The 17,343-nt window shown below is 36.4% G+C and overlaps 2 protein-coding genes and 1 pseudogene across 2 annotated transcripts; 2 read left to right on the top strand and 1 right to left on the bottom strand.

The window, feature by feature from the left end:
• The first annotated feature begins 1,165 nt into the window (after nucleotides 1-1,165).
• On the top strand, nucleotides 1,166-2,681 carry LOC120155040 (protein trichome birefringence-like 9). Its single transcript, XM_039166628.1, has 4 exons — nucleotides 1,166-1,554; nucleotides 1,617-2,006; nucleotides 2,114-2,272; nucleotides 2,354-2,681. Exons 1-4 carry the CDS (start codon nucleotides 1,166-1,168, stop codon nucleotides 2,679-2,681), a joined length of 1,266 nt encoding a protein of 421 aa, XP_039022559.1.
• LOC120155050 (peptidyl-prolyl cis-trans isomerase CYP18-2-like) lies at nucleotides 2,604-5,698 on the top strand. The gene is made up of 7 exons (XM_039166637.1): nucleotides 2,604-2,613; nucleotides 3,328-3,439; nucleotides 3,561-3,656; nucleotides 3,737-3,798; nucleotides 4,055-4,188; nucleotides 5,097-5,181; nucleotides 5,390-5,698. Exons 2-7 carry the CDS (start codon nucleotides 3,368-3,370, stop codon nucleotides 5,433-5,435), a joined length of 495 nt encoding a protein of 164 aa, XP_039022568.1. The 5' UTR covers nucleotides 2,604-2,613; nucleotides 3,328-3,367; the 3' UTR covers nucleotides 5,436-5,698.
• A 556-nt stretch (nucleotides 5,699-6,254) lies between these two features.
• On the bottom strand, nucleotides 6,255-17,291 carry LOC120155061 (annotated as a pseudogene).
• Between the last annotated feature and the right edge of the window lie 52 nt (nucleotides 17,292-17,343).

Below are 17,343 nucleotides of genomic sequence, written 5' to 3'. Positions count from 1 at the left end.
ATAAAAAAGTTGAATATCATTTGCGTTAAATATCAAAGTTGGTTACCAAAAATTGTATTTATCCCTTTTCTTTAATGTAATAAACAAAGTCTAATTATTTTTCAGACCGATTTTTTCTAAAAAATTAAACATGGCTAAAACAGTTTTATATATATTTTTAGGGTAAACTACCCTCGTCGCTACTAAATTGTTAAAGTGTTTTCACCTTGGTCACTAATAAAACTTGCATTACATTCACTAAAGTCTTACTTTTTATTATAATCATTATTAAGAAATATTGACATGACATGTTAAAATATTTTTCCTCTGGAAATCCTACGGTTTCAAATTCACTATCATCGTCAAGGCCAAATTTTTATGAATGAAGCGTTCGCCGATAAATCCCAATAGTAGGAAAGATTTGTTTGACCAGAAACTTAACATAGTTTAGTTTCAAGTTGAATTGATGATTAATATTCATAGATCAAAAGGCTTTAACTTTTAGTTTTGATTAGACTTTACTTAAGATTTTAGGAGATTGAAATTTTTTTCTATGAGATTGAACCAAATGAAAGAAAGAGAAAAAGAAGAGTAATTTGATGATCTTTTTTTTACTAGAGAAATCATCGAACGGTGACAGAAATGACGACAATAGGAAGCGAGGATCCAATAGAAATTAAAAGTCAAAATTTTTTGATCCACCATTGTTAATCACCAGAGAAACTTGAAATTGAATTATGTTAATCTTTTGATCAAACAAAGTACTCCCACCATTAGTTGGGATTAACAGTCGATCGTTTTGTTTACCAAGAGCTCAACTTCTATGACAACTATTAATATAAAAAGTCAAAATTTTTGGGAAAGAAGACTCTATGTCAATATTTTCTATGACAACTAACGATAATAACAATAATGAAAGCAAATTAAAATTCTAATGATTGTGAATTAGGTTTTAAAAGTTAGATGACGAAAATGAAAGCACTCTAAATTCAGTGACTACCTGTGTATTTTACCCTGTTTATGTATACATTTGATATTGGCTTCATTAATTAGCTGCAAAAAGGTGCTGTAATTAGCAAAGCACATCCCACAAACTCCGACAACTCTTTCTACTTTTCCTCTACAAAAGGCTGTTTCAAATTAAAAACCATCCTCTTTTACCTTGATTATTTTTCTTCCTCTTCTTATGGATCAATTCACCACCCAAACAATCCACCAACTCCCGTCTAATTCCGCCATCATCAAGAGAGAAATTTGCTGCACTATCTGTTTCGTCTTCATCTTGATCTCTTCCATAATTGCTTTGAACCTCGGGAGCTCTTCAAAGTTACTCCCGTTGTTTCGTTTCGATCATTTCTTCCTTCGGAAACCGGCCATATTCCATCATAGACCACCCTTAAGACCTTGTGATTATTCCTACGGCCAATGGGTTCCGGTCGACCACAAATATCCCATCCAGTTGTACGACGAAAACTGCCCCTTCCTCGATCCCGGCTTCCGGTGCCATAGGAACGGGAGAAAAAACTTCGAGTATCTCAAATGGAGATGGCAACCCCATGACTGTTATGTTCCCAGGTACGAGAGTTCAATTGTTTCCTCTGTGAATGGTAGGGTTGTTTAATTTGTTTCAACCACAGATTCAATGCCACCGATTTCTTGGAACGGAGTCGAAACGGACGGATCGTGTTTGCAGGTGATTCCATGGGAAGAAATCAATGGGAGTCGCTCCTTTGCATGTTGGCTCGGGCTGTTTCAAACAAATCTGCAATCTTTGAACAAAACGGAAGCCCCATAACCAAACACAAAGGCTTTCTTTCAATGAAGTTCCAGGATTACAACCTCACCGTCGAATACTACAGAACACCTTTCATAGCGGTGCTCGGTCGCCGACCTATAAATGCCCCGGCACAAGTCAAGGTAATCGTTAAGGTAGACCAGTTGCATTGGCGTTCCAAGCAATGGAAAGGAGCCGATGTCATTGTCTTCAACACAGGCCACTGGTGGAACAAAGAGAAAATTGCTAAGATGTATGGCTTCTCGTAGTCTCTAACGTCTGTCCATATATATATATGGAAGAATATCATAACTAGTCCCTTAAATTCAGCATAATGATACAATTTTGTTTTTTCTGCAGGGGTTGTTATTTTCAGGAAGGTGGGACAGTGAATATGACAATGGATGCCATGGAAGCCTTTACAAGGTTTCTTAAAACACTGATGTCATGGATAAGAAACAACTTGAACCCACAACGAAGCCATGTTTTTATCCGAACCCATTCACCGGTTCATTTCATGTAAGTCGAATAATTATAGGACAATATCTATCAAGTGTTATTCGATGATGGGGATAAAAAACCAACATTTTCTTGTTGTAGGAATGGCACGTGGGATGATGGGGGAGTATGTGATGCAGAAACAGAACCAGAAAAGGACCAGAAGAAGCTTAAACCTGAATCCTGGAATAATCAATATATTGGTAATATGACCAAAGAAATGAACAGAGGAAACTGGAAGGTCCGATTGTTAAACATTACGTATCTGACGGGGTTCAGGAAAGATGGTCACCCTTCCAAGTACCGTGAGCCGGGGACCTCTCCGGTTGCACCCCAAGATTGCAGCCATTGGTGCCTGCCTGGTGTACCAGACACATGGAACCAGCTTCTTTATGCTCAGTTAATTTCAATGGAATTTAGAGCCAAATGATCCCAGAACTGGGGAAATCACACCAAAAAGAAAAAAAATAGACAAAGTTTACAAATTATTTACAACCCGAGTGATCCCCTAAATTACGGGAAATGATTCAAATGAAAAGAGACATAGAGGTTTCTTTGCTTGAGGAAATTAATGGATTTTGTATCTGAGAAATATAATTCAAGTGCAAATATTAGAAATCTAAATTTTGTATTATTTGTTGTCGATTACCAAAAAAAAAAATTAACATCGAAGCTAAAAAAATTTAAGATGTTATAAAATTATATGAAATGATACAACAGACATGATACAAATATATACATATCTCAAGGTTATTAATTTTTGACAAACAAGGTTATTAATTTAACTCAAAATATCATAAATGTAAAAAATAAAATAAGAAAATTCACAAAGACAACTTGGAAATCGTTTAGCATCACTTTAAACAAATACTATAAAATAATTACAACAGAGAGTCTTTTTTTTTTGAGTAATTACAAACATTTGGAATTTTGTGTGGAACATGAAAAACTATTCAAAAGTTGGAAGCTTTAGGACTGGAGTAGTAAAATGAAAGCCCATTTTAAACTATCCAGGTCAAGCCCAAGGAATCCTTTAAATTTGCTTTCCTTTTCCTCTTAAACTGAAATCGTTGCAGTAAAAGAAGGGGAAAAAACCCTTGTTTGTCCCTTTGAAAGATGTGGGCAAGTTCAGAGGGAGGTGCACCAGAGGTTACTCTAGAAACCTCAATGGGTGCTTTCACTGTTGAGGTAAAACTCTACTCTTTTTACTGAGTTTTCTTCAGTATTTTTTTTATAGGAAAAGTTTTCTTCAGTATATATTGGGTTTATAATCTTTAGCTTAACCCTTTTATTTTTCTGGGGTTTTTAGCTTTATTACAAGCATGCACCCAGAACTTGTAGGAACTTCATTGAACTTTCCAGGAAAGGTTATTATGACAATGTCAAATTCCATAGAATTATCAAGGTTCCTTTTTTCTTCTTCTTCTTCTTTTTAATTGGTGTTGAAAACTTTTTTTTAACCTGCGTTTTGTTGTTATGATGTAGGATTTTATTGTTCAGGGTGGGGATCCTACTGGGACTGGAAAAGGTGGAGAATCTATTTATGGGTATGATTTTTATCCTCTCTTTTCCTAGTTTAAATTGGAGACTGCCCTTGGATTTTTTTTCTTATTTGTCTTATGTGATTTAGTCTTGTGATTTGTACTTTTGGATAATCAATCCTGGAATTTACATTGTAATTGTTTTATTAATGTGGCTTAATATTGTGTTGGCATCTGTTTTTCCAATTGTTGGCAGTTTAAGAGAATGTGATTTGTAAGTGTGATTTTAATTAGTGGTTTGTGTTTTTGTTGTTGATTTCAGTCCTGTATTTGATGATGAGATAAAATCTGAGTTAAAGCATACCGGAGCTGGTATTTTATCCATGGCTAACGCCGGTCTGAATACAAACGGAAGTCAGTTCTTCATTACTTTGTCACCGGCACCGTCTTTAGATGGTAAGGATGTTATTCTTATCAGTTGCCGTAAGAACAATGTTATTCTTCATAGTTACATTTGCATATTTGGTCGATCTCTGGAGGGAATTCTTGTAATTGGTAGATTTAACAAGACCTAGCACTATTCCTTTTTTAATGTCGAGATCCCTTTTGTTATCCACTCTTTGACATTATGATTTCCTATCTGAAATGCCATCACCAACTTCTATGCTATTGTTTTTCCTTGTGGCTTGATAACTTTGTTTAGAGATCAAATGACTGTTTGAACTTTATATGTTCTCTTAATGTGAAATCTAAAAGCTATTCAAGTTCTAGTCGATGATCGCAATTACTGTATAGTTTATCAGTGATGTCCGTCCATTTTCAGAGCAGAGTTTCAAATTGATTTAGATGTTATTTACATAATGGTTAGACTTCTATGAAAAATTCTCCACGAACTTATTTGGAGTGGTGTATCGAGGCCAATTAGTCCATATTTGGGGCATACTAATATACTATCATTGTAAACTGATTTTGAAGCTATTATCGTGCTTATCGTTGATGACAGTAAGTGTTTAGAGCTTGTTGAGAAAAGGAAAAGGCAGTAGAAGTTGTTAGTTCATGGTTTTAGGGTTTTCCCATTTTCTTTGTTTTGCTTCAGATCAATAAATCATTTAACTATCTCGTTGACCTTGAGGGCCAACCAGTTACATAAAACGACATAATGAAAACAATTTGCGTGCCTTTCTGCATCCTTCCTTTTTGTAAATAGGTTGTTGCACATAAATCTGTGAGTATTTTTTTACGAGAATTATGCGCTCAATTCTCTCCCATATGCTGTGTTTGCAGTTTTTGCACAATGCAATATCATGTAATTCTTCCTCCTTTAGCTAATGAGATATCATGGAGTCTCACTCTTTTTAGCACAGGTAAACACACAATATTTGGAAGAGTATGTACGGGAATGGAAATTATCAAGAGGCTCGGTAGCGTCCAAACTGACAACAATGACAGGTAAATTCCTGGCTTGTAATAACTTTTTCACTTCTATTTGTGGCCTGGTCTAGAACAATGGAATTTCATTTGTTGAATTCTTATTATATCAGTTGGTTCACAGTTCAACATTCAACCTATTACTAAACGTTATGATCATGGGTTTTGCTCTTAAGAACTTGACTTTTTGACTAATTCAACTTTTGCTGTTTTCCCTTGTTGATTTCAGGCCCATTCATGATGTGAAGATATTACGGACTTCGGTCAAAGACTAGCACCCGAGGTCGGAAACTGCAAATTATAATGCTAAGGAATGCCCCCTTCTTTTCTCAGAATATTTTGGAACTGGATCGTCTTTAATAGTTTTATGTTTAATCGAAGCGAGTGAAGAAGGAACTAATGGCATTTCTTTGTAGTACTCATTACATTCATCTATACTTGGCGCATTGGAAGGGCACCTCTGCCTTTGAAAGTGGTTAAATGATTAAATATGATTGGTTTGATCGATTATTGATGGATCTGTTGATTCGATTTTCAACCTTATTCTAATCAAACTAATCAAACCGACTAATTATAATTTAACATTCCAGGGCTGCTGAATCATAAAAAAGCCTAAGATTCAAATTGGTTCCATTTAACCAATTTTTATTTTTTTTTTGAAGTTTTTTAAGATGACACTATTACATGAAACTATGATAGTAAAGGCACTTCCTGCCACTGTCAAAACTACTCAAAACACAAGCTGTGCGTAATGCTAAAACAAAAGCTATCCTCACAACATACAAAACCTTGTCTAAATTTCTATAGTTTCTTTAGTTCATGGGGGAGAAATTTGACAGCAATTCGGGTATTGATTCCAGTAGCCCATAGCATCATCTCATCCCTATCTTCTATTCTTCAAACCATACTTTTACCAGTCTGCAGCCATTCTTTCTGCCGAAAAAATTGGACTACTATCTATGGTGATATCAAGTCTCAGCCTATAGATATCCACCAGCCTCGGGTTGTGGATATGCTAGGTATTTGCAACTTCTAAGAGGGTTGTCCCCCCAGATCGATAACGACTTGAAGGAAACTGTGGAAGAGCTATATATGCACTGAAGAATATGTCAGCTCAGCTTCCTGTTGTCTTCTAAAGTTGTGGGATTCAGCATAGCCAATGGAGCCTGATTAAATCCATTGGACTCTTTTGATCCTTGAGAGTTGTCCTTTGAGATAGTTACCCTTTCAGATTCGATTGTTTCAATAGTTGGCTCTTCCGGAATGCCCTCTTGCTTTAGCATTTCCATATGCCGCAAAAATGGGATATCATCCTTACAGTATCGGTGCCACAGCCCCCGATATGCTACCTCCAAACCACTGATGAAGTTCTGACCATCACAGACAGGTGACTTAGACATAAGGTCTCGAAGACTAGCTCTCAGGTTCTGGAGAGCAGTGACGTCCGAAGCCAATTATAGTGCGAACTGGACACATTCATCTTCATTTTTGGCAATCAGATGCCCTAACCCTGAATTGCAGGTACGCATATTACTACATTAGAATGAAACCCGAAGAAAAATAACGAAACGGCCAAGAGAAGTTATCAACAGCCAGACAAAAACAGCTAAGCAATAGATATTAATTAGTGAAGCCCCTTACCAACTTTGCTGAGAAGACTGACACCAACGTTATGAGCATGCACCGAACCAACCATGGTTACACATGGCACCCCCATATATAACGATTCACACGTCGTCGTCGTTCCGGCATATGGAAAAGTGTCCAAGCTATGCAGACAAGTAAAAGAAAAAACTTCTAAAACGGATGTTAACCAAAACCATTTGGACCAACAGATGAATGAACCAAAAGGGCAGGTCAGACACCACTCAATAAACAATTTTTTGTAACACAAATAATGCAGTTAAATTTACCTAATGCCCATAAGAGAATAACCTTGCATGTGGTCATGATTAAGAAGAATTAGAGGGAGAAGATCAACACGAAGGGATTCTAAGCTCCTCTAGCGTTGTAAGAAATTTCTGCCTAACGCTGTCACAACAAAACGGCTTGCATTTCACCACAAGACGGGAATTTGGAATGGCACATAACATCCTTGCCCAAACTCGCAATACCTTGGGTGTTATCTAGAAAAGGTATCAATAAGAGGTTAATGACGAATGTCATACACTATTAGAAACATGAGGTTTAAGCTACAGTTACGAAATGGTACCTTTGCCAGATTATTAAAGCTACCGAATGTGATGAAGCCATTGGAAAGAGAAGGAGTTGGTGAAACAGGTCCAGCCTCCGAGGAAGGAGTATAACAAAGAAAACATTCTGGAAGTCGGACTAATTTCTCGACATGCCTGCCATTCGGTAAGGATTATATTCCAAAGAGAAAACATATTGCATATCTCATCTAACACAAACCGAAAAAATGGTGTCAACTAAAGTAAAAAAACATGACTTACTTCTGCTTTGTACCAGGAGGATCTGCAAGTGAATCAGTAATTCGGTAATCAATGGTAAGCAAACCAGTAGTATTGGGATAGCCAATCCAAGTTACCTACAATAAAAAAACATTGCCGAAAACCAGAATCATGAGAGAATGCTTAGTATACCATATCAAGCACCGACTAAAAAGCAAAATCATCGTGCATAAACCCAGACCCTCCACTGAAAATATTTCACCTATTATGTTCTTTTAATTCCATTGATGACAGAACTTAAACCAGAAACAGTTAAAAGAAAACAAAAATATGGTACCTTAAGCATACCTGAACAGGTGCCGGTCGACATGCCATTGTTCCCAATTTGTTGTTCGCTGTATGACCAGTAAGCTCAACCAAAATGTCAATTTTATCGTCTCTAACCATGCTTGCAACCTGTTTTTCATCAATACCATATATATCCCTCCACACCCCACCCTTTCTAATGACTTTTTCCCTAAATCTATTAGTTTTTGCATCAGCCTGCAAAAACAAAAATATGAGTCCAGAAGGGAAAACATAGTCCATCGAAAATTCTCATAAATCCAAAGAACCACCTTCACCACTGCTGAATAAACAACCACTTGGTATTTCCCATAGTCATGATAAATAAGAGGGGCTTCAATGAAATAAGACACAGAATGAGTAAAATAATCTGGAGAAACATATCCAATCACGAGGGGTCGATCTGGATCTTTTGGGTTGTCCCATGAATCATATTGTGGATATAATCTCATATATCGTCTTCCCCAGTCCCTGTTTTTAAAATCAAATTTAGAAAGCCTCAACAAATGTAAAGATTATCAAACAGGTCAAAATAAAACACTTCAGAGAGGGAAACTAAAAAGAGATTTATCTAAATCATTTTTTTAACATCTGCTTAGATATATATAGCAGGGCATCGGAGATATCATCGCTACACTTAATATCCTAATCTCAATGAAGCTACTGCCTTCATCAATCATCATCCATTTCTTTCTAAAACTAAAACCAAGAATTAGAAAGAACGTTGGCGTCGTCGCACATAAAGTATGTATTTCTATGTTGCATGGAGAAAAGTAATTCAGACAAAAAGGAATCAATAGTAAGAAAAAGTGCATTTGTGAAATAAACAATTATGACAAGCAATAAATCTAATCAATATGACGACACAACCAATGGAATATTGTTCACGATTTAACAGCACAATGAAATTAGTTCATACACAAAGTGCATAAGTAAATCAGATTTAAAGTAACTATCAGGATCCAGATATCCAACTACAGAAAGAAGAATATTTGTACCGATGCAGCAAATAGAAAGGCATGTAATTAGTTCATATGATCATTCTTAAATACTCCCAGGAAGCCCACAAATATTGACAATAAATTCAAGCTATGGTGATAAGTGTTTGTTAAACCTGTGGGCCTCAAAAAGGTTATCATCATCTCCTTCATTTGTGTAGTTCATTGCCAGCAGTCGGTTCTGCAAAGAATGTGAAATATGATCCATACAGAAGGGACCAATAAAAAAATGATAGCCACAACACCAGCATGATTTTTTTTCCTTGACGATTTTGTTTTTAACCGAATGTAATTTGCCTCATAGCAAAAAAAATTACGACTTAAATAACTATATGTAGGAATTATAGAAATATATGATTCTGTAAATATCCTTTAATTAAGGGATTCTGTAAATATTCTACAATCCCTTATTTTAAGGGATCATATCTCCTAGGATTAGTATCTTTCCTTTCTTAGAGTTTCCTATTTTAGAGAGATGATTTGTATATAAATATGTAATTTGTCCTATTGAAAAGAATAAGAAATTACAGAGAATTACTCTGATTTCTACATGGTATCAGCTTAGGTTACGATTTCTTTCCAACCTAGACGATGTCCACAACTTCTTCTCCTACTCTGGAGATCACTTCGAATCCAGAAAATTTTTCTGGTTCTGCTGCTCAATCATAAGGTAATCTGGTCATGAAAGAACCAGAAGGTAAACTTCATTCTAAAGTTTTTTTCTCCTCCCAGTCGACCCCTAATTGGATCCTCGATTCTGGTGCTACGGATCATATGACTGGTAATAAGGATTTGTTTTGCAATTTTTTTCCAAACTTTGGTAAAATTGTCAAAACGACTGATGGTTCTTTGTGCAAAATAGAAGGACATGGCACTGTTATTCTCAATGACCAGATTGTACTTAAAAATGTCCTCTTCGTACCAAATCTGGCTTGCAATCTCGTTTCCGTTAGTAAACTTTCCACCGACTTGCACTGCTATGCAATTTTTAATGATATTGATTGTACTTTGCAGGCACTGAACTCGAAAAAGATGATTTGTAAGGCCAGCTTGCAGAATGGTCTCTACATTCTTCCTGCCTCTACTAAAACCAAAATCTTTCACCGCTTTAGAAAAAGTTGATAATGTTATGTTATGGCACTATCGTTTAGGCCATCCTAATTTTCACTATCTTGCAAAAGTTTTTCCTGCTCTATTCATTCATAAAAGGCCAAATTCTTTTTCTTGCAAAGTTTGCTCTCTTGCCAAACATACTAAATCAACTTATTCTCCTTTTACATATAAGCCTTCTCACCCTTTTGCTTTGATCCACAGTGATATTTGGGGCCTTTCTCGGGTGAAGAATGTTGATAATTGTAAGTGATTTATCACTTTAATTGATTATCACAATAGGATAATTTGGACTTATTTGCTAAAAAATAAATCTGAAACTGCTGGTGTTTTTACCCAATTTTATAACATGGTTCTCACTCAATTTGGGTCTAAAATTCAGCTCTTTAAATCTGATAATGGCAGTGAATTTTTTGCTAAGTCTTTGGGTGCGTTTTTCAGGGAAAATGGCATAGTTCAGATCAGTTCTTGTCTTGACACCCCACGACAAAACAGTATTGCCGAAAGAAAAAATAGACATCTCCTTGAAGTTACTCGTTCTCTTCTATTTACCACTAATGTTCCAAAATATTTGTGGGGGAAAGCCTTATTAACTGCCACATATTTAATCAATCGAATGCCTAGTAAGGTTTTACAATTTCAAACACTTCAATCTATATTTTTGCAATATTTTCCCCATTTTAAACCTAACTCCTCCATTCTTCCACTTAAAATATTTGGTTGTACTATTTTTATCCAAAACATTGCTCCTAATAAGTCCAAGTTAGATCCTAAATCATTAAAGTGTGTACTGGTTTGGTATTCTTCACTTAAGAAGGGTTATAAATGCTATCATCCTCCTTCAAAACGATTTTTTACCACTATGGATATAACATTTTATGAGTAGGATCCCTATTTCACTCAGGCTGAAATTCAGGGGGAGACATGGAAGGATTTTCAGCCACATCAGGTATCTCCTCCTACTCTTTGTTCTCAACCTTCAAAATTGCCACCAATTTTGTCCTTACCTACAGATTTGTCACCTGTAACTACTCCCATTAATCCACCGGTAGTACCTATCACTACTTCACCCATACCCACTTTAAATACCCTTCCTGAAAATACACCTACTCCCATTCAAAATATTCCACAAACAACACCAATCAAACAGCTCCGTTTCTATACAAGGAAAAGAAAACATATTCCTGAGGCTGTTTTGCAATCTGTTGCTTGCCGAGAATTGGAATTGGGTCTAATTGCCTAAATAGAAGAAGAAATTAGTAAGTCCACTTCCTCTACTCTAGATGACTTCCCTATTGCTAATAGAAAAGGGGTTAGACAGTGCACCAAGCATCCTATTGAAAAATTTGTTGGTTATAATTCATTGATGCTGTCTTTTCAAGCATTTACAGCAAACTTGGATAAAAAACAGGTTCCCACAAGCATAGCTGAAGCTCTAAAGGATTCAAAATGGAGAAGGGTTGTTGAAGAGGAAATTTGTGCACTAGAGAAAAATACTACTTGTACCGTTACGGACCTTCCTCAAGGAAAAAAAGTTATTGGCTGTAAATGGATCTTTACTGTAAAGTATAACTCCAATGGTAGCATCCAACGATACAAAGCGAGACTAGTGGCCAGAGGCTTTACAAAAACATATGGGATAGATTTCACAGAAACTTTTGCACCTGTGACAAAGCTGAATACTGTTCGAGTACTCCTAAGTTTAGCTGTAAATTGCGATTGGAAATTACACCGATTTGATGTAAAAAACACTTTTCTTAATGGCAAGCTAGAAGAAGAAGTCTATATGAAGTTGCCACCTGGCTTAAACTCTGTTGAAGGAAGTAACAAGGTGTGCAAGCTCAACAAGTCTCTATACGGGTTAAAACAATCACCCAGAGCTTGGTTCGAGAGGTTCACTAAAGTCATCCTAAAAAACGGCTACAAACAGTCCCTCGCCAATCATACTCTTTTCATCAAGGTAACTTCTACAAATAAGAAAGCTATCCTTATTGTGTACGTGGGCGACATAATTCTTACCGGAGATGATGAAGAAGAGATTTGCAATTTGAAGAAGTTGTTAAATAAGGAATTCGAAACCAAAGACTTGGGAAAGCTAAGGTATTTCCTAGGAATGGAGGTGGCAAGGTCAAAAGGACTTGTGATCAACCAAAGAAAATATGTACTTGATTTACTCAAAGAAACTGATTTTCTTGGTTGTAAGCCGAATGATACACCAATGGAGGCAAGCTTGAAATTTAACAAAGAAGATGGGTCCTTAGTAGACAAAGAGAAATTTCAAAGATTAGTTGGGAAACTAATTTATTTATCCTTGACAAGGCCAGATATAGCATTTCCTGTAAATGTGATACGTCAACACATGACTAATCCTACTGAAGAGCATATGGCAGCAGCAAATAGAATTCTCAAGTACTTGAAGAAAACTTCAGGACACGGTTTAATGTTTAAGAAGACATAAGACAGAACTGTTAAGATCTTTACAGATTCTAGTTGGGCCGGAGACCTTACTGAAAGGAGATCTACTAGTGGCTACTGCACTTTTATTTGGGGAAACCTTACAACTTGGAGAAGTAAGAAACAATCTGTTGTTTCAAGAAGTAGTGCTGAAGCTGAATTCAGAGCACTAGCATTGGGAATATGCGAAGGAATTTGGCTACTTAAACTACTGAAAGAACTTGTCACTAATCAAGAGGATCACTTTGAAGTTTTGTGTGATAATCAATCTGCTATTTAAATTGTCAAGAACTCAGTTCAACATGATCGGATAAAGCATGTTGAGATTGATAGACATTTTATTGCTGATCAAGTTAACAAAAAGACGCCACACTTTCGTACTTTCCTTCAGAAGAACAAGTTGCAGACATTCTTACTAAGGCTTTGCCAAAGCCTGTTTTCAATAAATTCCTATTCAAGCTGAGATTATACAATGTATATTCTCCAGCTTGAGGGGGAGTGTAGGAATTATAGAAATATATGATTCTGTAAATATCCTTTACTTAAGGGATTCTGTAAATATCCTTTAATTAAGGGATTCTGTAAATATTCTACAATCCCTTATTTTAAGGGATCATATCTCCTAAAGATTAGTATATTTCCTTTCTTAGAGTTTCCTACTTTAGAGAGATGATTTGTATATAAATATATAATTTGTCCTATTGAAAAGAATAAGAAATTACAGAGAATTACTCTGATTTCTACACTATATAAGATTCATGAAATGGTACTTGTCCTGCATTACGAGAATTAGGATCTATCTTAAGGCACTGCTCATACGCTGTAACAACCATGGAAATATTGCCAGCATCTCTGTAAAGAACCCCTGAAAAATGTAACGAAGTGATGGCGTGTACATGGTGTCCCAAAAATGTTTAAAGATTTTGGAGTAACATAACTAAGAAGCAAAAGAAAACCTAAATTGTTATAAGCTTCTGCATATGTAGGATTGGCAATAATAGCTTTCTCGATCATGCTAGCAGCAGCATCCATTTTACCCTGACAATAGCAAACTCGTAGTCAATCACTGTTTGAGACATAGTCTAACAGTTAGATCCATAATTCCACTTCCAACCTGAACTGTGTAGACAACACCAAGGTTGTTCAATGACTGAGAGAAGTTTGGTTTGATTGACAAAGCCAACTGCAAGAAGATATTATTAATACGAAGATCAAGGAATGCAATGGAGAATGATGGCTTAAAATGCTAGACAAGAGTCAAATATTGCCTGATAACATTCCACAGCTTTATCAAGGTTGTCTCTATCTTTGTATATTACTCCTAAGTTGTTGCATGCCTCTGCGGGGGTTGAAGTGGAAAGCAAGTTCATATAACACAACTGCCTTGTAAACAAAAATCAATAATTAGATTCTTATCTCACGCAAACAATGAAAAAACAACCTACAAAGCATGTATAAGAAAAACTTTTACCATCAATGACAAATAGAAATCCCATAGTTAAATAAATCGCTCAATAGCCCACGATCTACGAACTGAACGCTGCGATCCAAAACGCGGTACGAACGCGTTCCAGTCGTTCTAAAATCGCGTTCTGGTCGTTCCAAAATCGCGATTCAGTACGAAAGATTATACGATTCGGTACGAACACGTTCCAAAATCGCCGAAGACGAAAAAAGTTGAAGCTTTCTTCGTAGATCTACCTTGATAGACACATTTTTAGGCGAAATTAACCTTGGATCTGAAACAAGGGTGAGGAAACGCTTCGGGTGACATCTCTCTTTTAATTCTGACGCTGACGTACGGTGGCGGCCATCGATGACACGGCGGAAAACCCATCGGAATCTGGTCGCCGGTTGTATCTCCCTCTCTCTCTCTCTCCCAAAACTAAGAAATGAAACAAAATAAAAATAAGCCCGTTTTGGCTTATGATGATGATCCAACCTTCCCACCCTTGGATCAAAGTAGATCTAATGGCTTAAAACACTTTGTGTTTTCTCCTATGGATCAATGACGTGGCGCGACGGGAGCCTAAGGATCAAGCCTTCAACCAAGGGCTCTAAGTGATTTGTGTTTGTTTGACTTGGATGGATGAAGTGGCTGGGAATAAGGGCCCTTGGATCAAAGCTCATCAATGGTCCAAGTTGATTTGTGTTTTCTTCACTTGGTTTGATGAGCTGCCATCCTAGAAAATACCAAAATTATTAATTTCATAAAAGCAAGGGTCCCACCTCATTTACCTGGCAAAACCCGCGGCAGAAATAAGGCAAAGAAGACCAATTTTTTTATTTTTAAAATTCAAGTATATTGGGCTATAAATGGACTATCTTGAGAAACTCTTGTAATGAACACTTTTTATTGGATTTATCTGGTAAATAGTGATTTTGTAATATGAACAGGTTTGGTCTTGAATAAAATGGACTCTAAAATTTGTTTTCAAAAAAAAAATGCAATCGTTTTGGCTTTTTCTCATTTTCGTGTTTCTGGTTAAGGGTAAATATCTGTTTAAATCTTTGTTTTTTTTTTATGTGTTATTTCAGTTATTAAAGAAGTTTTAATTTCTTTTATTTTATTCTTACTATTTATAGTTACTTATAAAATTTGATGTAGAAAAATAACAACCTAAGAAACTGGTACATCGTACCGGAGCGATCCGAAATAAGTCTACCCCCCTCGTACCGAATTTTAGGGACCTAACGAATTGCGATCCCGTTCCACGTTCCTGTACCGGAGCGTACCGCGATCCATGTGACTATGAGAAATCCAGTTCCACGAAGAGAATCATGCACTTCCAAGAAAATACAGCTCAAGTAATTACTTACCATATCAAATTTCAGCATTTCACCATAAGCAACCCCAAGATTATACATAGCATCCGCATAGTGCCAATTATAATACAAAGCCTTCTTGTAACATGCTACACCTTGGTTAATGTCCCCCTCCAACTTAACCTGAAGAGACATATCACTGAATGCAAAATCAGGGATAGAAAAACTCAGAAATCAATTATTAAAAAGAAAGTACAATGGAACTGACTTCCACAAAAAAGTCAATAAGGGTTGCCAAAGACGCAAGAAAGCATTTTGATCTGATGAAAGTGTTGATCAAAGAATTAACAGAACATATAAAAGATTCTGCAAAAAATTATAAGAACCAATGCTATTTTGTCACAAGCAAAAGTATGTGTGTGTCAATCATAATAGACTCAGACACCACGGTTAGATGGGCACTATTCAAATATCTCAACCTACAGCTTTTATGTTTTTCTGTTACAAGTTGTCAGTGTATTAGGATCACAGTTTAAATGCAAAAGAGACTACAGCTTTCTTAAAGTAAATGCAATTGCAATGGCCTCCGACAAAGCTTATCAGGTCTTTTTCCCAAGAGCAGAAATGAATTCTCTGTATGGATGTCTCATGTTTCTAGAAGTGTAGGACGCAGATGGACATAGCCACATAGTCCTCAAGTGTTTTAACTGGCCAAGTTTCAGTAAAATAAGCAACCTGTAAACTATGGGCTAAAGGTCATGAAATAAAGCCAGAAACAAAAACTAAGAAAAGAATACTTAAAAAAAAGTTTGGATGATGCTATTTAAAATAATGAGGGAGAGAATGCACCTTTGTTCCTAAATCTGTCAAGGCAATTGCCATATTATTTTTTGCAATCTCAAAGTTAGGAGACACAGCCAGACACCTAGTAAGAAAATAATTAAGAAAATAGAGTTTCAGTAATGATGAAGAAAACACTGAAATAAACCAACTACAAGTGATGACCAGCAGACGACAAGGTTAAGCAACTAACTGCATAGTACCTCTCGTAGCAGGCAATGGCAGATTCTAAGTCACCACGGTTTTTATAAATGACACCCATGTTGCAATATGCTTCAGCATACATAGGTCTCTCCAGTGCAGCCTTCTCATAGCAACAAAGGGCTGTGTCATATTGCATCAACTCGGAGTACACAACACCAAGGTTATAGTAGGCAGGCTGTATAAATTTGGTACAAGTATACGAATATATAATATATAATATATTAGCACAACTAGGGAAAGTGGGAATTAAAAAGACCATGACTACACGTAGAAAATTTAAATTACAACAACAATTACTGATGGAGGAATGAAAGAGAATGAGATTACAGAATAGTGTGGAATTATTTTAAGAGCTTCATAATATTTCTGAATTCCCTCTTGAGTATTGCCAGCAAGCTTCAGGCTGGTTCCGAGATCAGTTAGAACAATTGCTAGGCATTCTGCAGCTGGTTTGTATGAAGGGTCTGCTCTTAACGCTTTTTGGTAAGACTGCATAATAAACAGGTGCAGACTCAAATTGCAAGAACCCACAAATAAGCCACTAGTCAATGAACCGAATATGAGCAAACCTCAGCAGCATCTGTCAGATGACCTTCATCTTTGTACAGTATACCACAGTGAGTGAGAGCACAAGCATTCCGAGGATCCAACTTGATGGCTTCAGCAAAGCTCTCAAATGCAGGCCTTGCCATGTTCTGCATCTGCAAGCAAATACCTTTTCCAATGTGGGCTTCAACACACCAATTTTCTTTCTCCAAGACACTACTATATATGGCAAGAGCGTCGACAAACTTGTTCCTGGACCAAAGAATGTTAGCATATGAAAGAGCATCTTTCCCTTCAAATGCCTTCTGTGTGGGAATCACATCAGCTGTTAAAGTACTTGGACCAGGAGAAGACGGTTGATCCTTTAAGAAACCATTTTCTGCAATCAGGTCCTTCTCACTGCCATTAACATCTTTCTCGGTCCAGACCATCTAGGTATTACTATATTCTCACGTTTCTGTACAAATATAATCAAAGGTTGCACATATTATTAATCTTAAAAAGGAGAC

This window comes from Hibiscus syriacus, unplaced genomic scaffold (genome assembly GCF_006381635.1).
Source record: "Hibiscus syriacus cultivar Baekdansim isolate YM2019G1 unplaced genomic scaffold, ASM638163v2 tig00002840_pilon, whole genome shotgun sequence".
NCBI classification, from domain to species: Eukaryota; Viridiplantae; Streptophyta; class Magnoliopsida; order Malvales; family Malvaceae; genus Hibiscus; species Hibiscus syriacus.
Note: the sequence above shows the minus strand (reverse complement) of the source record. Positions and strands in the feature narration are given on the sequence as shown.